Source organism: Mauremys reevesii, linkage group 20 (assembly GCF_016161935.1).
Source record: "Mauremys reevesii isolate NIE-2019 linkage group 20, ASM1616193v1, whole genome shotgun sequence".
Classification (NCBI taxonomy): domain Eukaryota; kingdom Metazoa; phylum Chordata; order Testudines; family Geoemydidae; genus Mauremys; species Mauremys reevesii.
The window spans coordinates 22628403-22647014 of NC_052642.1; the positions used below are offsets into that span (position 1 = coordinate 22628403).

An 18612-nucleotide genomic window follows, 5' to 3' on the forward strand; every position below is an offset into this window, starting at 1 on the left:
TGCCCATCTGCCTGTGGGGCACCTTAGTGTGCAGGGGAAATGGAACTTAGCAGGGGGATTTGGGGTAACCCGGCTCCCCCCAGCGCTCAGTGCCCCCTACCTCCTGAGTGGCTGGCACGCTGCACCGTGGGCAGAGCACCCCGAGTGGGGCTGGCGCTGCATTACCAGCAGTCACTGCACCAGGCGTCTCTGGGGACCGGGGGGTAGCCAAGGTCCCTGCTTGGCTGCCTTCAATCAAGCCAAACCCATGTGCCCAGCTGTGTCCTACCGCCAGGGCCTGAGCCAGGCTTGGGGGTCCCTCCCCACCTGCTTGTGGAGCCAGCATCTGCTAAGAGACAAATGTAAAGACTTTTATTGGTGTCCACCGTGCTCGCAGCCCGTGGGCCCGGCCCCCGCCCAGCCATGCCCACGCGCCCCAGCCCCTGCTGTACAGTTGGGGGGGGGCGTTGGGGGCGATTAAGGTCCCTGCCCCGTCACAGCTTTGGGAGCGAGCCACGTGCCCGCTGCTGCCCTGGGTTCGTGTGATGGCGGCTCGCCGGGCGGCGCGTCCCCTCAGGCGGGGGATGGCCTGCCAGCCGCCTTCACCAGGCCGCCCCCCTGCAGACCGAGCGAAGCCCAGTGCCCCCAGCCTGGCGCGGGGAGGGCCTGGGCCCTGTCTCGGCACAGGGCTGCTGTGTTCTCGGGGGCGGGGGGGACACGGGGGTTAGCACCATTTGACGTAAGGTTTCTCTGGGGTTTAGGGCCCTGTGTGAGGTGTGTGCGCTGCGGGGGGCACGAGGGGACCCCTCAGCCCAGGCCATGGGGCTGCAGCGGGCGGGCTGAGAGGGACCTGGGCCTGGCAGCAGGAGCCTGTGGCTGGGCTCAGGGGGTGCTCCCGGCTCAGCCCCCACTCCCCGCCCCACAGGGCTCGCTGGCAGGGGGCAGTGGGGCTGCCTGTCCTAATGATGGAGTTGGCAGACAGCCCCACCCCCGGCCTGGGGGCAGGCGCTGCCCAGGCAGAGAGACCTGCCCCCACTCCCCATAGTTCAGGCGTTGGCTGGATCCTGGGGCTGGGGGGCAGCCGTGCTGGGCTGTCAGTGCTTCCTCTGGGGCATGGCTCCTGGGCAGGGGTGGGGGCTGCCCCTCCCCCCACTAGCCTGCTTTGGTACGTGCCCACCCTAGGTGTGCTGGCAAGGGGCTGCCTGCGGAGCACCCCCACGGGGCCGGGGAGGGCGCCAGCTCTGGGCACAGCCCTGGGGTGGGCTGCTCCCTGGCGGGGCCGGGCCGGTGGGGCTCTGTGGTTAGTGGCGAAGGGCCGGCAGCCCACCGGCCCGGCCTGGCTCCTGGCTAAGTGCACTTGATGCTGTATCGGTGCCACGGAGCCCGGGACTGGCGCGTGCTGAGAGGGCAGCAGAAGGGGCTGGTGCCTACAGGCGGAGGGGGGCTCAGCAGGGAGGGCAGAGGTTACCTGCCCTGTGCCCACCTCCCAATGGGCTCCCTGGGTGCCAGCCCCCCCCAGCTCTGGCACTGCTGGGTCCCCAGCCCAGCTCCTGGGGCAGCCCTGGGGCGAGGCAGGAAGGCAGGGCCTGGCACAAGCAGCCTCCCTGCACCCCCCCCCATGGGAGCGAATGTGTCACTGGCAGTGCCAGAGCCCCGGGGAGCTGGGCAGTGTCCCTGGGTTGCTGAAGACTTGGGGGCATCCGTGAGCCCATAGTGGGGTGGAGGGGGTGTGCAGCTGGGCCCTGCCCTTGCTGTGGGTCACAGGGGGCAGGAGGCTCAGCTGCCGGGGGAGGGGAGGGGCAGGGTAAGGGGCCCAGTCCAGGCACCATGAAGTGGGAGGGAAGCAGATCCTGGTATCAGATCCTAGCGTCCCTGCTGCCCTGCGCAGCTCACCCCATCCAGCCCTGCCTCTGGGCCCCACACCACTTAGCTACCCCCTCCCTTCCCGGCCCCCCGGCCCTGCTGGTGCCCCTCACTCCTGACCCGCAGCCTCCTGCTAGTAGCCCAGCTTTTGCAGCTGGCTGTAGCTGGTGAGTACCCGCCCATTGGGACTGGGCAGGAGTAATGGGTCTGGAGGTGCCCCCTGCCTCGCAGCAGGTCACCTCCTGCCACCGCAGCCCCGTCCCGTCCTCCCCCGCAGGGTTATGGGCGTGGTGCCCTCTCCCCCTTCTCCAAACCCTGCCTCGCGCCCTCTGGTGCAGCAGCGTCTCCTCATGGCGGGCCAGCCCCTGCGCCCCCTGGCAGTGTTCTTGGCATGGTCTCTAAATGGCTCAGTGCGATGGCACCTGCGGCGGGCCAGCGCTGGCACCTCTCTGCTCACGTGGGCACTGCTGGCTCAGGGAACGCCACTGCCCAGCGGCGGCCGCACCCACCCCAGCTCAGCATGAGCTGGGCAGCAGCTGCGGGGCCCGTCGCAGGTGCTGGGCTACTGCTCGGTCAGTGAGAGCTGCAGGATGCGCCGCAGCTCCTCCTCCTCCTGCCGCGTGCGCCGCTCCGCCTCCGCCTGCTCCCGCGCCGACAGCTCCATGGCCAGGCGCAGCTGCTCGTCGTAGCTGTGGAACAGGGGGCTGGGCCCGCCGCTGCCCCCGCCCTGCTGCTGGGGGCTGGCCTGCCGGGGGGGAGGCGTGTGCTGGGGTGTCCTAGAGGGGGCAGCGGAACAGCAAAGATGAGCGGGGGTCCTGGGAATGCGGGTGCCAGTGCTGAGCCGAGGCTGCTGCAGGGCCCCGTGCTGCTCCCAGCGCCTGGATATGGGGGGCTAAGTGCCTGGGGCAGACGGGCACAGCAGCTCTCCGCCCCCAGCTGGGATGCTAGAGCCCTGTCAGTCACACCGGAGGGGGGCCAGCTTCGTTACAGCTGAGGAAACTGAGGCACAGCCCGGGCAGGCCACGGGGAGGGTCCCCTCCAGGTGGGGCTGCACACAGCTGTGGAACAAAGCCATGGGGCTCTGCCGCATGGGGCCACTGGGCCAGACCAACCCCCCCGGCTCCAATGCCAGGCCCTGTGGGCCATGACCCTGGCTAGGACTAGCCAGAGCTTACCAACCTGTCTCCTCGCCGGCCCTCCTGGGACAAGGGGTGCGTGCCCGGCTTGCTGTTGGTCAAAGCTTCCCAGATGGTCACCTGCAGATGGAGTCACAGCACATTAACCCTTCGCCTGCCACTTCCCCCCCCACTCCCCAGCCTGGATGGCGCTTCCTGGGGCCTGGTGGGGGGTTAGGCCAAGGCCCAGGGCGTGGCCAGAGAGCACGGCGGAGACACAGGGCCCCACCACCAGCCCAGCTGCGGGAGCCCTGGGAGCACCGTTCTGCAGGCTGGCACTGCTGCCCGACGTGGGGCAGGGGAGGCTCCGCCCCGAGCTGCGGGTGGCAGTGCGGGGCTGCCCCGGGCTGGGCTGGCAAGCAGAGCTGCATATGGGGCTCAGGGTGTCAGTGCTGCCCTTCTGGTGCCGTGCAGCTGGGCCAGCAGTAACGCAAGCACTGGTCCCCTGCAGCCCCGAGGCTGGTGCTCACCGCGCCCTGCACCCCACCGGTGCCCGGCAGAAGGGGCAGCCCCAGGAGCCAGGCGCTGGGATGAGGCTGTTCCCGTCCCGTGGCACCCGGCTGGCCCCGCGGCAGGGGGGGCGCGGAGCCCACCTGGTCGTACTCTGTGCCAGCCTCCAGCAGGCTCTGTTGGATGGCGAACTGCAGCAGGTCGTCGTCCTCCTCGCGCATGGCGTCCCGCTGGCTGCCCCGCACGCTGTACCCAGGCGGGGCCTCGAACAGGGACGGGTCCATCTCACAAGCCCGGCAGGAGGCTGCGGGGACCAGACGCGCCTGTCACTGGGGGCGGGGACAGGGCGCAGCATGCACCCCCTGCGGACTACACCCCCCAGCATGCACTCTGCTGGCTTGTGCCGCAATGCATGCTGGGAGCTGCAGGCCCCACAGCCCTGCCTCCCTATTGAAGGGGAGGGCAGGTGCCCGCAGCACTGGGTGCAGCTGCTACTGGCCTCCCGGCTGGTCACCAACAGCGAGGGCCAAGCCAGGTCTGGGGAGGGGCTGCTAATGTGCACAAGCCAAACTCCCCCTCCCTTATAAAGCCTGAGGGGGTGATGGGAGCATGAGGGAGGGGGCCCCGGGCTGGTGTGCAGGCAGCTCAGGATGCTGCAGCCCCCGGCGCCTCGCCCGTCCCCCGGGGCAGGGACCGCGTACCCAGGGAGCTGGAGCTGCTGACGCTGGAGGAGTCGCTGCTGGGCGAAGGCGCCTCGCTGCCGGAGCTGCGGCGCACGGAGCTGACGGGCTCGTCGCAGCCGTTGAGGTTCCCGAAGGTGATGCGGGCGTTGAGGATGTGGAAGATGGGAATTTCTGGGAGGGGGAGAGAGCGGGCGCAGTGAGGGAGGTGCACTGGCAGGGCCTGGGGCTGGCAGTGCCAGGGCCAGGAGAGCAGCGCATGCACCCACCCCCCTCCGTGGGGATCCGGGGCTGGCACGCGCAGGCTGCGGGCCCCTCGGGCGCTGGCACCGAGACACCTCCCGTGGACGGCAGCCAGAGTCATACCTGGGCACTGGGGGCACAGGCCCAAGGGAGCCCCCGGTCGTGGGGTGAGGGCACTGGCCAGAAGCTGGCGTCCATGTGGCACGCTAGGGCCTGGTGCACGGAGCCCCCAGCGGCCGGATCACGGCAGGGCAGGGGTAGCACGGCCTCACCTATCTTGACGGGGAAGCCGGGCGGCAGGCGGAGCGTGATGAAATCCCGGAGCTTGGCGAAGAGCGCGTTGCTTATGGCCATGAGGTCGATGATCGGCGCCACCTGCTCGCACAGGGACAGTGGGTGATCCTCACACAGCCACAGCTTGGCCTTGAACCTGCAGCGGGGAGAGATGCCCACCAGAGCACGGGCCCCTGCCTGGCGCTGCCCCTCCAGCACTGTGCCCAGCTCACTGGGCAGGTGCTGCCTGCTGCCCCGTGGGACAACCCACACTCCTCAGTCTGGGCAGCCTGCACTGCAGTCCCATGTGGGGAGCCCCAGGCAGATTCAGTGGGCTCTGGCCGTGCCCCTGCCCTGCCATTCTCTCCCAGATCAGCCTCCAGCCCGCTCCTGCTCTCTGCCCCAAGCCCCTGCAGCAGTGAGTTCCACCTATCCCCAGCCTTCCCTCTGCCCCAGGCTTCCTGGCAGGGACTCTGGCTCCTCCTTACTTCTGCGTCTTGGTGGTGAGCTCCATGGGGCGCCCCATGTCTCTGCTGCCCAGCTCGAAGCTGGGGTTGAAGTACTCCTCGGGGGTGATGGCCGTGGGGTTGGTGTGGCTCCGGGTCTGTGTGATCAGCGTCTGCGCCGGGATGAGCAAGGCCTCATTAGCACGGCCAGGCTGGGGCTGCTGTGCCCAAACACAGGCCCCTCGCCTCCCCCAGCTGCCAGGGCCGTGCTGGTCCCAGAGCTGCCCCCCAGCTAAGCCCACTACTCACCCCATTGCTGGGCCCCACGTGCTGCTCGGCGATCCCCAGGAAGGACTGCAGTGGGGTCTTGCTGCCTGCAGAGAGACGGGGACAAAGCACGGGGCTGTGACACCATCGGCTCCCCGGCTGGGGCAGCACCGGGTCCCGCCTGCCTCCCCCAGCCACAGGCAGACGGGAAAGCTATGGGGCTGCAGGGGCAGAAACAGGGCCCATCCCCGGGGGCCGGGGCAACCCCCCATCGCTCAGAACCGGCCCTTACCTTTGGGCTTCCCCTTGTGCTGGTCGGAGAGGTGCTCCGTCCGCGTCCGCGTGATCAGCTCCACGTTGGACGCGCCGTAAACCTGCGGGGAGGAGCCCGAACGCCAGAGGCTGCAGCTCTCTCTGCCCCCCAGAGGTCTGCCCCCGCCAGCGGCTGGGCTGGCAGGAGGGCCGCTGTCCCCGGGCTCCTCAGGCTGCTCCCCTTGGCCCTGGCTGGGAGCTAAGGCCCCACCAAGCCTGGGGCATCGCGGCTCCATGCCCACCAAGGAGCCTTGGCTGGGGCCAGGCGAGCCGTGGTGGCGAGGAGGCCAAGATGTGACCCTGCCTTTGTGCTGAGTCAGGTCCCGTCGTGGCTCCCGCTGCCCCTCCCGGAGCTGGGGAGGGGGCACTTGTCTCCCCCTGGCAGCCATCGCCCTGCTGCCCTGCGCCCCCCCGCCCTGGGCCATTGGCAAGGCCGCCCGGCCCCTCACCTTGGCCTCGTACCCGTTCACCACCTCCGTCTTCTCGCTCCGCCAGCCTAGGAGCCCCGTCTTGTTCCTGATGGCGACAAGGCAGCCGTGAGCGACAGAGCCCCGGGGGATTTGCGCTCAGCCCCTCCCACCCCGTGCTGCCCCCGCCCTGCTGCTGGCCCCCATCTGCCAGGCCCTGCCCAGAACCAGGGACCCGAGGCACCCCTGGGCTGCAGCAGAAGTCGCCTGCATCCCAGCCCCCTCCCCAAGCCTTCCCCCGCCCAGCGCGTGCCCACCTCTCGAAGGCGATGTTCTTGGTGTCCAGCTGCGTGGTGACGACGGGCGCGGTGAGCCGGCCCATCACCTGCTCCTCGGTGGGCTGCACAGCAGCCAGCAGACCCTCGCGGTCGTGGCTGGCCAGTGCCAGCGTCTCGGAGTACACCACCTGCCGGTCGTGGTCGATCTCCAGCACCACCGCGCTGGTGTCTGCCGGGAGGCGGCCACGTCAGCACCCAGCGCCGGGGGGCTGCAGCTCTGGGGGGGCTCCAGGGGGTGCAGGCTGGAGGTATGTGCAGGAGGGCCGGGGGTGCATGTGCCAGGGGCCTGCCTGACTTTGGCAGTGCTGGATCTCCAGCTGTGGCAGAGCCCCCCCTGCCCTGGCAGTAAGCAGGGGCCAGGTGGGCTGCTCCCCCTTCCCGGACATCAGCACCTCCCCCATCCATAACTGCCCCTCTGGCTGCATGAACCCCACGCGCCCCCTCCACGCTGCTGCATCCACTAGCCAGCTGGCGGGGGAGGCGTCTCCCTCATGCCACCTGGTGTCTAGACAGGGGCTTTTCACCCCTCCCACCCAGCCAGCAGGACGAGACCTCTGCTACCCTCGTGCCAGGGGAGCGGGCATCAGCCAGCGGGCAGAGCCAGGGCATGGAGCACCAGCCCCCGGCCCGCAGGCTAAGCTGGGCCTTTCCCGAGTGCGTCTCAGCCAGTGGGCTCGCCCCACCATGCGCCCCGGCACCTCCAGCACAGGGTCACCCCGGCGACTGAGGCAGCACCTGTCCGGCTGCTGGGGGGTTGGGGGGCAGAGTCCCCTGAGGGGCCAGCGTGGCCTCCCGCTGCAGTGAGATGGGCGTGTGCATTATCACCAGCCGGCGCCCACGGGCTGCCCTGGGCAGGGCTGGGGGCTGTGGCCCTGCTGCCCCCGGAGCCTTCCTGCACCGCGCTGTGCCAGGGGCCGCGCTGACCTTGTCCCCGGAAGACGAAGCTGCGGTTTCCCCGCTGCCAGGTCATGTGGTCGAAGCCGAGCAGCGTCGTGTCCACACGCAGGTTCTGGCCGCTCTTCCACACCTTGTAGGTGTCACTGGGGCAGATCTTGGAGACCAAGGGCACTGTGGGGAGGGAAACGTTAGGGGCAGCCCCCAACCCGTCACGCTGCCTCGTGGGGCGCTGGGCCCCATCGCTCCAGGGCCCAGGCACCCAGTTTGGACAGGCGCTAGAATCCCCCAAACGGCCGCATGGCCAGAGCTCTCCACTGGGGGGAGCAGGGCGGGGGGCCCGCCGGTGAGGGGAGAGGCAGTGGGGCCCCTGGACCCGAGGGCTGCCTGGGGCTGTCACAGGGGTGGGGGAGCAGTGGGGCTCTGCTGCTTGGCCTGCGCCCAGCCTCCCCCTGGCAGCCCCAGAACTTACCCCAGCTGGTGAATTCCCATTTCATCTCCACGTAGAAATCCTGGGCCTGGGGAGAGGAGAGAGGCCGGGGTTGAGGGGCGCCCAGGACACCCGCGGGGTCCCTCACGCCCAGCAGGGGCAGGGAGGCAGGAGTCCTTGGTGTGACCGTGTGGGAACCCTGCCAGCTCCCCCCCCCCCGTGGGGCTGGTGAGGGCGCATGGAGCCCCGCTGGGAGGGGGCCGCTGGCTCCCTGCAGTGGCCCAGGGCGGGAAGTGTGCGGGGACGGGCGGCCTGTACCTTGCGCAGCTTCTCCAGCAGGATGGGGATCCCAGCCAGGCGCTTGACGGCTCGCTGATAGTCGCGGTACCGCAGGACCAGCTGCACCAGCGCCAGGTCGCGGGTGCTCACCGCCTCTTGGAGCACTGGGGGGACAGAGGGGGCATCAGGGGCAGCGGGCAGGGTCCCCTCTGCCAGCCCTGGGGAGGGCATCTGAGCAGGGCACCCTGGCAGTGCCCCCTGGCAGAGCTGGACTCCTGCAGCTCTGGGAGGCTTGTAGGTTTGCTTCAGCAGGGGGGGGGCATCAGCATCAGCCATTAGGGACCCCCTGGGGCTGCCCCTCCCACCTGCCCCGAGCCACTGCAGGAGCACAGGCTGGCTACCTGCCCGTGGTGCTGGGAACAGACACCCCCTTGCACTGTAGGGCTACACAGCACCTCCACAATGGCTGCCAGGAGACCTTGGGGCTGCTGGGGGGTGGGACTGAGGGGCTCCGGCCGAGGGGCTGTGGGTTGGGACTGGGGGGCACCGGCAGAGCTGTGGGAGGGGGGCAGGCGGGAGCCAGGGATGGGCTAGCAGGGGCTGTGGGTTGGGCTCAGTGTTCCCTCTAATTGTTTACATCCATGTGTGGAATGAATTTTGTTATAAGCACCAATATGCAGGTGCTGTGTGGCGGGGGTGGGACCGAGGGGTTCGGAGTGTGGGAGACGGCTCAGAGCTGGGGCAGAGGGTTGGGTGCAGGGGGGTGCAGGCTCTGGGGTGGGGCCAGGAATGAGTGGTTTGGGGTGCAGGCTGCCCTGGGGCTGTGGTGGGGAGAGAGGACTAGCAGGGCTGGGCTGGGTCGGGGCGCCTTTCCCCGCATGCATGGCCCTTGATAGCCTGCTGCGTGGCCGCACAGCTTACAGGGAACTTAGGCTGGGATTGGGGGGCTGGGCTGGGCTGACAGGGAGTTGGGAGTCGGGAGTGAGGGGCACCAGCAGAGCTGGGCGGGGGGGCAGAGCTGGGCTAGCAGGGGGCTGCGGGTCGGGAGTGAGGGGCACCGGCAGAGCTGGGCTAGCAGGGGGCTGCGGGTCGGGAGTGAGGGGCACCAGCAGAGCTGGGGGGGGGCAGAGCTGGGCTCGGAGGGGGCTGCGGGTCAGGAGTGAGGGGCACCGGCAGAGCTGGGCTAGCAGGGGGCTGCGGGTCGGGAGTGAGGGGCACCGGCAGAGCTGGGGAGGCAGAGCTGGGCTAGCAGGGGGCTGCGGGTCGGGAGTGAGGGGCACCAGCAGAGCTGGGGGGGCAGAGCTGGGCTAGAAGGGGGCTGCGGGTCGGGAGTGAGGGGCACCAGTAGAGCTGGGGAGGCAGAGCTGGGCTAGCAGGGGGCTGCGGGTCGGGAGTGAGGGGCACCGGCAGAGCTGGGGGGGCAGAGCTGGGCTAGGGGCTCAGCGGAGCTGGGTAGGGGCAGGGTGCCCACATGGTCCCGCTCGTCAGCCCCCACCTGCACTGCACAGTGACCTCCATGAGCTCACTCCAGGCGCCCGGTTGCTCTGTCGGTGCAGTGGAGCTGGTCTCACTCATCTCTCTTGCCCGTTAAGTGCCAGCCCCTGCAGAGAGCTGGCTCTGGTGCCTAGAGATGGCAGCGTCCCCAGGTGCCAGCCCCCAGCGCAGGAGAGGCTGTCAGCCTCTCCCCCCCCGGCGTCCTGTGGCCGCCCACCCACCTGTCCAGCCGCTGCGGTTCTCCTTGCCCACGTCGGCTCCGTGCTGGAGCAGGACCCTGGCACAGTCCAGGTGGCCCAGCGTGGTGGCGAGGTGCAGGGGCGTGCGGCCCCGTGGGTCCAGCTGCTCAATGTCCACCTGCCAGGGGAGCCCAGAGAGGGGCTTAGCTGGGGGTGAGCCAGGGACAGGGTTCGGGGGAGCAGCCCCAGCCCAGCCGTCCCCACCTCTGTGGGGACCTGGGGCCCCCGGTGTCTCAGTGCTCCGGGGGGGTGAGCCCGACTGGGGTCTGAGAGCCACACCCATAGGGCAGGTGGGGGAGGGCAGTGAGCTGCCCAAGGAATTGGCTGGTGAGAGGCCCTGGCCTGGGAATTTGGGCTGCAGGCTCCTCTGGCCAGGGCACAACTCACTGCAGGCAGCTCAGGAGTAGGTGAGATTTGAGCCCCAGGGCCCGGCCTTGGGCTGGGACCTGATCAGCCCCGGGGCAGCTGCAGCCTGTGCTGGTGCAAGTCGGGAGAGAGGCTCCAGGCCCACAAGTGCAGCCCATAAGACTGGGGGTGAGTGATCCTGCCTGGGCCCTGGGGCTCCCTGCTGCACTGTGGGGTGAGGTAGGAGGGAAATTCCTGCAGCAGGGCTGGGAGGACTGACGACAGGGCACCTTGCCTGGGCAGGGAGCTGCTGCTGCTCCCTGTGAATGCCCCGGGGCCGTGCCAGCGGCATCATCCAGGGGGCAGCTGCCCAGGGGGCCTGTTCTCTCCCCATGCCCAGCGAGGCCAGGGGAGTGTGATCGCTGGGGCTCATTGAGGGGGCCCGTGAGCCCCGGGCAGCCCTGCCAGCTGAGGAAAAGCTGAGCTGTTGGAGCTGGTCTCCTGTATTGGGGTCAGCAAAGAGCATCCACCCCCTGCTCCCATCCCATCCCTGCTGCCCCGGGCTGGCCCAGCCTGCATGCAGGGACTCCGCCCATGCCAGCTGGAAGAGCCCACCTGGGCTCCAGCCCTGGGCACCCCGTCCAAAGCTGCAGGGCAGGGGCTGGCGGCCTCAGGGATGCGGCCAGTGCAAGGCACCCCCAGCACATCTCTCCCTGCCTCCGGTAGAGAGGGGCACTCAGCCTCCGCGGCCCCTGGCTGGGGCAGCCAAGGAGGGGCTGGGCATGGAGGACAGCGCTGGGCTAGCAGCCCCTGAGTTCCTGGGAGCTGGGCTGCAGGGCAGGATTCGAACCAGCGCCCTGGTGGCAGGGCTCCACCCCACCCCACCCCACTGACCCGGGGCAGCCCTGGCCCAAGCAGTGAGCTGATGCCGTTAGGTAGCGAGCTGGGGAGGGCGTGGAGCCGTGCTGCGCCCAGGACGGGAGAGAGGTGGAAGGGGTAATAGCAGCATCTGCTAAGGAGAGACAAGCTGGTGAGTCTGTCCAGAGCTCAGAGGAGCCCAAGCACTGGGCCCTGCCTCCTACAGCAGCTGGGCCAATACTGGCTGTAGCTGCCCCCGGCCTCCCTTGGTAAATCCACCGGCCTTTATTTGTGACCAATGCAATTTGCAAATTGAGACCATGGTGCCTCTGCTGCCTCGCTGGGCACTGGGTGCGTGGTGATGGCCTGGGGCGGGGACGGCTGGGGGCTCCCTCAGCCGAGCAGCAGCGGCACAGCGCAGCCCTGAGCACTCAGGCTCTGTGTCGCATCCCCCGTTTCTGCCCCGGGTCACCCCCGCACTGCTGCACAGCAGCTCACGTCCCTGTGTGCCCAGCATGCGCGTCCCTGCCCTCACGCGCCCCCGGCCTGTTATTTCCAGCATGTCACGCCCAGCCAGACGTGCCAATCACGGCACCTCAGGCCATGTGTGATCCCCCTCCTGCTCTGAGGGCGTGCAACGGGGCAGGTGGGATCTGATGGACCCCCCAAGGCGCCCGGCTCCACACCATGGGCCCTGCCGCTGGGACTCCTGGGAGCTGAGCACATGCCTCAGGGCTGCGGCTGAAGGCCTGGAGAGTGGGTACAGCTGGTGGCTCCTGCGCACATCCCCATCTCTGCCCCACATTCCCTTCGGTGGGGGGCAGCCGGGAGGGCTGCCAGTGCCCGCTGTGCCCGCTACCACAAGGCTCCCGCTCTGTGGGCAGCTCCGTTCCCATCCCCCGCTGCCCCCCCATCCCTTCCCACTGAAAGCCTAGCGGCGTCCCCGGGGGAGCGCCTGTCACGTCCATTTCCTGCCCGGCTGCCGAGCCGGCCGTGCATGAAAGGCTCATGCCACGCTGAGGAGATGATAAGTTGGGTTTGCCGGGTCAAGGGGCAGCTGGGCCGGCGTCCAAGCCCCGGCGGGGGCAGAGGACGGGAGCTCATGTGAGTGCCGTGCCAGGAGCCAGGCTGGGGACGGTGTGGGGTGCCAGGCCATAGGAGGCACGGGAGAGGGGGGCTGACACACACCCTGCAGAGCTTTCCCCGGGATGGAGGGGGGCCCAGCACCACCCCCACTGGCAGGCACAGCCCTGCCTTTAGCCCTCCAGCGACTCAGAGAGATGGGCCTGACTGCCGGGTCCGGGCCCATCTCCGCTGCCCGCCCCGAGAGTGCGGCACTGAAAGGGTTAGTGGCACCTGGCCTGCAGGCCTCTGGGCCAGGCCAGGTGAGCCGCCGGGAGCCCACTGGCTAGAGACGCCGGGCTCACCGGTGCCAGCTGCTTCCTGAGCGTGCCCTGCCCGCTGGGCCGGTTCTGCAGGCCGTGGGGGGGGGGGAGGGGCTGCCCAGGTAGTGCCTGGCCCGGGGGGCGGGTGTCAGTGCCCCGGGGTGCGGTGCTGGGTTGGCCCCCGGCTGGAAGCTGGTGCCCGGCAGAGCTGTGATGTGATGGGGCTGCATGTCTGGAGGTGGCAGCTGAGCGGCTCTGGGCCAGCGTCTCCTCCAGGCCCCCCCCTGCCCCCGGCTAGAGGCACAGGGGCCCTGAGAGGAGGCCTGGAGTGTGGGAGACCCCCCCTCCGGGGAGCAGCAGGGGCTGCAGGTTGGAATGAGGGGCATTGGCTGGGGGGCCCCAGTGCCTGACTTGGGTGAGTGGGGCCCCCCCTTTCCTGGCAGCTCTGCCACAGGGAGGCTCCCTAGGAGCTGGGGGGGGGGGTGACACGGTTGCTTGGAGACAGCCTCTCCCTGGAGCCCCTCCCCCACCAGTGCTAATTGCCCCATACTCCTTTGCCAGACATTAGCTCCCAGGGGACGATTCTTGTTGCTGAGAGAAACTGTAACCCCCTGGGGGGGGCAGCTCCACTGCTGCAAGGCTGCCCAGCCCCCCACCCGCAGTGCCCTCGCGCTCCGGGGCGGCTGTGCCCAGAGAGGAGCCCCCCAGCTCAGAGCCGTGCCTGGGGCCAAGGGGTGGCAGGCAGCACCAGCCGGTCCATGGGCTGGCACAAAACTCCCGCCTCATCCCCAGCAGCTGCCCCAGGCTCCCTGGGAGCAGCCAGTGGGGTCGGGTGCTGCCAGCCAGGCTGGGGCGTCTCCCCAGGGAGCAGATCCCTCAGGGGTGCCCCAATCACAACACTGGGGCGGGAGGAGCCGCGAGGGGTCTCAGCCTTGCCCTGCCTGGGCAGACGGGCTCCCCGACGCTCAGGTCTGACCTCCCCATGCCCTGGTTCCTGCCCCCCATGCCTCAGTGCTTCCCATTCACATGCCAGCTGGATCCAGCTGTTAACAGCCCCATGCACCACTCCTGCTGGCCCCCCAGACCCACACCGTCCCTCCTGGCCCAGCCATGGCCTCCCCTCCCCCCTGCCCACCTTGGGTGGCAGGGGCCTGGCAAACGCAGCTGTCCCAGCAGAGGGGCACAGCACACGGTACTGAGACGCAGGCACTGCCAGGGGGTGCCTCAGAAACAAAACTGGTGCTGGAAGCGGCACCCCCAGTGTAGCAGGAGCAGGCGCATTAATTAAACGCTCTCCAAGGTGATCGCTCGCTGGCTCTTAATTGCTCTGATGAAAAGGGCTCTAACTAATGAAAGAAAACACACACACGCCAGCCCTCCAGCTGGGAGCTGGTTAATGCAGCTTCCCCCCACCCCCGGCTGCGGGGGCAGAGCTTTCCCGGGGGCTGTGCCCAGTGGGTGCTGCCCCAGGGAGGGGATGGGACACGGGTCCCTCACTGTGGATCAGGAACCAAAGCTGGCTCTTGGTGCCTTGGGTGTAAATCCAGAGTCACCCCATTTACACCAGGGTGACAGATCAGGACTTAACCGGCAGCAGAAGCTGGGTGAATGGCAGCACCAAGTGCTAATGCCCAGGCTTCCCCCCCACCCAGCGCTGCCCGTGCCTCCCCTGCTCACAGCGCTGCCGCTGCCCGGCCCCAGGCCGGGGTCTGTGCAGCACCCGGCTTGCATTGCCTGGGGTGGTGAGTTCCTGAGGCAGCCGCCTGGCTCCTGCCCCTGCTCATGGCTAGGGAGTGGCAGCATCTCTTGCCCAGGCACCAGGAGGATGGGGACTCGGCAAAGCGGGTTTGCGTGGCCAGATAAGATCAGCAACCTTGGCTGCAGGGAAGGATGAACTGCAGAAGGGCAGCGGATATTAGACACGCCAAGTGGCCTCCGCAGGCCATGGTGGGTGGGTGGGTGAGAGAGAGAGACAGGCCCTGCACCGCCAGCCTGCCTCGTTCGTGGCTATGTTAGGCTTGGCCCAGCCTGGCAGAGTGACTCGTTCATCAGGCATTAGCTGCTGGCTCCCCGCACGTCCGTGGTGTCTTCACAGCCGGGCAAGGCAGGAGGAGCCCGACCGCCAGCAGAACAGGGGGGCTGGGACTGTTCATAACTCATCACACCTCCGGGATGAGGTTCCTCAGGGGGAGGGGGGCAGCCCCATCGCCCTGAGAGCCAGGGGCTCTGTCCAGAGCCATGAGCACAGACACCACTGCCCTGCCTACCCCAGCACCCTGAGGCTGGGACGCGGTTCCCCGCTGCCCCCCCACGCCCGCTGAACTGACTCTGCCTTCCTGCAGGACTGCGAAGGGCCAGCCTTTGCCAATGGGCAGCTGGGCACAGCTGGCTTCAGAGGGCACCAATCACCGTGCCCGCCAGGAAAAAGGAAGGTGCTGACACGGCCTGGGGAGGGGTCACTGCAGAGTTCATCCTGCAGCCTGAGATGCCAGTTTCCATTGGCAGGCACTTGGGGCTGTCCCGGTGCCAGCTGGGCAGTGCCAAGGGGGAAAACGAAATGGTTTGTGACTCCCACTGTTTAATCCACAGGTGCTGCTCTGGCTCCCCTCAATCGGAGTGGCCGTGCCAGCCGGCTGCAGCCCAGCCTGCCCCTCAGTGCCAGCCAGAACCTGCCTCAGGTGAGTCGAGCTGCATCTCTGGTCCCCACCCCCAGCTGGCCCAGGGAGCTCTGCCCACGATGCGGGTGTAGCCCGGTGAGGTCTCCCTGGAGCTGACAGTGCAGGCCTGGCTTGCCTCGGCTTGTGCCCGGGGAACTCAGGCTCCAGGGCCAACCCCACTGCCCGACCTGCCCAAGCAAGAGCTGAACGTGCCCTCGGGCTCAGCTCCATGTTCTGCTCCCTTCCCCACCCCTGCCCCAAACAGCTGCTCCGTGGGCCCTGCCCCCTCCCGGTAGTGCTCACTGGAGCCTCCCGGAGGAGCCCAGGGGTGTTTGCCGGACGGCGGCCGAAGCGCCAGATGTGGAGCAGGCAGGTTGCCCTGCGGCAGGCAATGGTATGGGAAGGGCCAGTTGCCCTGGAGCGATTGGAGTGAGGCTGGGGGGCTGCACGGGGGGGCTGTGTTTTGGGAGAGGCCGGACGTCTCGACAAGACAGGCGCAGCCGGACATTCTGGGCAGGATGCAGGCGATGCTGGGCGAGATCAGACAGGGTGATCACACAGCTGCCATGGACCAGAGACCCTGCTCGGACCTGCCGCTGGCGCTACCCGGCTTAGCATCGCAGGCCGCCTGGAGCCGAGAGTGACACTCTGAGCCCTCCAGCTGGGCCCTGCGCAGGGCTCTCCTGGGCACCAGGGGCAGGGTATTTTTCTCTCTCAGAATAAGCCGACCTCCAGCCCAGGCAGCTCCTACCAACCAAACCCTCGTTTTACTGTTGCCTCTTCCAACCATGTCACAGAAAATGGGGAGAGACCTCGTGCATCTTGGAGAGTTTTTCCTTCAGAGGAAAAGCCGCCGTGACATTCCAAAGACGTAAGTTACCAAGTGAGGCATAAAAATCCCCCTTGCTCGCCTGGTCCGTTCTGGGCACGGGGAAATGGCCAGCACACACTTCTTCAACTTAGCTGAGATCTCCGCCTCCCCAAGCTGCTGCTAAAAATGACCCTGAATTACAAGTGAAATAAAACGCAGGAGATTCCCCCACAGGCTGCTCTGATCAGGAAAGAGGAGAAAACAGGAGCTCACACGACACGACACGTGGCGTCTCCATTTCCATGCAAATCACAATTAGGCCAGGATCTCTCCACAGCTGCCTGCTACAATACAGACGGGTGTGGCACCAGCCAGCCAAGGTAAAGAAAAGCCTTGCGGCCATAGCAAATATCCCAGCCGGAAGAAGATGCGTCAGAGGCGGGTGTACGTCTCACTGTAAAAACAACTAAGGACCTGATCCTGCAAGGTACTGGGTCCTCTTGGCTCCCAGTACCTGGGCACCAGCAGGATCTGCAAACCAAGGCATCATCACACACTTCACACAACTTCAACCACAGGGAGTTGTGCCCTGGCACAGAGCGGGCAGGCAAAGGAGGAGTTGGGATGCCCGAATGCAGAACTGCCTGGGGTTTGCCGTTTCCCCCACAACACGATACTGCTCTTGTAACGGAGCCAGCATTGTGCTGCTGGGGGCGGGCGGGGGTTAATTAGTTGAATAACAGTGACAAAGAACCCCCCGCCCCAGCTGGTAAATTCATATTTCGACACTGTGGAAACCCAGCTTAATTATCTGCCGGGCCAGGGCCCCAGGAGCTCTCACTCTCTGCCTGGTGTAAATGTGTTCACCAGAGCGTGCCCAGGGCAAGCCGTGCCGGAACGCAGTCCTGACAGGCGGCTGCCCGTTTCCCAAGGTCCAGGTCCTTGCTCGTAGCAGGCCTTGTTTTCACCACAGCAGAGGCACCTCCAGCTACTCCAGATTACTTGTGAGGTGTCTCTAACAAACCAGGTTGGAGAGGAGAGGAGGAAGAGGGGCCAGTGGCCTACTGCTCCTCTCCTCCTAGCACCCCGAGCTTTCACTGAGTCGTTAGCACCCACGCTGGGAGTTTCAACCCAGCCCAAGGGAAATAGTGACCAGCTTCCACTGAAATTCACTGGGATTTGGGTGTGGATTCCTGTAGGCCCAGGCAAATCCCAGCCTCAGGCGCGAGGTGATCCCTGGGAGCCTCGTGAAGGGGACTGCACGCTCTGAGGCCAGAGGGAATGTATGTGCCATGGGATCTCGCTGTGCCAGCCGACTGACGCGGGAACTGCTCCGGTCCCATGGTGACAGGCGCTGGCACAAAGCCCTTAGGCAGTCACCAAGCTCCCACACCCAGGAGGCGTCTGGATGGGAAAAGGTGGTAGAGTATCACCGAGGATGGTCACCATCCCCCACAGGCCATAAGCCGGGTGCTGAGCCATCTCAGTGGCTGGGCTCCTGATAGAGGTGAACCAATGGATCCCAAGCTGGCCCTGCTCTGCGCCCCTTTCCTTAGGCCTCGAGTACCCCGGCCCCGGGACGTACCTCTCCACAAATACGCGACACCCCAGGGTGCAAAAAGCCAGCGCCCCGGGACACCCACCCTGCAGTGCTTTGCCTGGTGCTTCGGGATTTCTGTCAGCTGCTTTCGAGGCGGGCTCTGGCCACGGCGCGACACCCAGTGCCTGGATCCCCTGGCCCCAGTGAGGGGCCCATGGGCAGTTTCTGGGCAGAGGGGCTTTTTTGGGGGGTCAAATCATACAGCAGGATCCTCAGCTCCCGTCTGGCAGCCCTGCGCGGTTACCTACCCCGAGCCCTAGCGGGCCGGGGCCAGCACGCTCCCCTCCTCCCGGCCCACCGCCATGGGAGCTTCCTGCACCGCCGGCAAGGGCGCTGCCGGCGGGAGCCGGGAGCCGGGGAAGCCCTGCTGCAGACACGTTCCCAGGGATGCTGTGGGGCGGGGGCGGGGGGAGCCTATTGCATCAGTCCCCGTCTTCCTCCCCCCCCCAGCACCGTCCCGGGCTGAGCCGGGGGGGGTCGGTGCCCCGCCGGCCGGACCCACCTGCTGGGTGCTGAGCTCCCGGTCCAGCTCGCGGGCTCGGTTGTGCCAGACCAGGCGGTGCAGCGGGTACCTGCCCTCCGGCCCCTTCCCGGCAGCGGAGGCGGCGATCATCCTGTGGCCAGGCCGGCTCCGGCGGCGCAGGGGCGCGGGGCTGGGCGCGGGGCTGCCGGCGGCGCGGGGAGGAGGCTGGGGCTGCAGAGGCATGTGGCTGGGAGGGGATCTCCGGCGCGCCGGGCCCGGCTCCGGGGCTCCCCGCGGGGGGGGCGCTCCAGCGCCGAGCGCCGGGCCCCAGGCAGCGCTGCGCGCTCCGCCCGCGCACACAAAGGGAAGCGCCCGGCCGCGCCGCGCAGCGCAGCGCGCACCCGGAGCGGCAGGAAGCGGCTCTGGCTGCCCAAGGGCGCGGAGCCCCAGCGGCCCCCCCGGCCCCGGCCCCGGCCCCGGCATGGCCCCCGCCCTGCTCCGCTCCCGGACCAGCCCCGCCGGCTGGAGAGCTCCGTGCCGCGGCCTGGCGGCGGGGCCTGATGGGAGCTGTAGTCCCCAGCCCGGGTCCCAGGCTCATCTGCCTCCCCTGGCTTCTCCTTCCCGCATTGCCCCGGCCCCATCCCAGCAGCTGGGCCGTGGCCATGGCCTGCCCTGGCTCCGCAGCCCCTCCGCCGGGCCTGCAGCCACCATGCTCCCCTGCCCC

General features: G+C 68.1%; 1 protein-coding gene across 1 annotated transcript; it reads right to left on the reverse strand.

Annotated features, from left to right (window-relative positions):
• Nucleotides 1-320: 320 nt before the first annotated feature.
• Nucleotides 321-18228, reverse strand: ANKRD13B (ankyrin repeat domain 13B). Its single transcript, XM_039507801.1, has 15 exons — nt 17928-18228; nt 9752-9887; nt 8076-8200; nt 7800-7845; nt 7358-7501; nt 6413-6602; nt 6138-6204; nt 5669-5750; nt 5419-5483; nt 5152-5282; nt 4663-4820; nt 4169-4321; nt 3611-3771; nt 3022-3098; nt 321-2618 (listed from the first exon to the last, which is right to left on the reverse strand). Exons 1-15 carry the CDS (start codon nt 18129-18131, stop codon nt 2405-2407), a joined length of 1953 nt encoding a protein of 650 aa, XP_039363735.1. The 5' UTR covers nt 18132-18228; the 3' UTR covers nt 321-2404.
• Between the last annotated feature and the right edge of the window lie 384 nt (nt 18229-18612).

Excerpts from the sequence above, each read along its gene's own strand:
- ANKRD13B (XM_039507801.1), bottom strand. The coding sequence starts at position 18,131 with ATGCCTCTGCAGCCCCAGCCTCCTCCCCGCGCCGCCGGCAGCCCCGCG. Across the intron at positions 6,205-6,412 it reads AAGAACATCGCCTTCGAGAG|GAACAAGACGGGGCTCCTAG; the intron begins GTGGGCACGCGC and ends TGTCGCCATCAG. Across the intron at positions 5,751-6,137 it reads TGAACGGGTACGAGGCCAAG|GTTTACGGCGCGTCCAACGT; the intron begins GTGAGGGGCCGG and ends TCCTCCCCGCAG.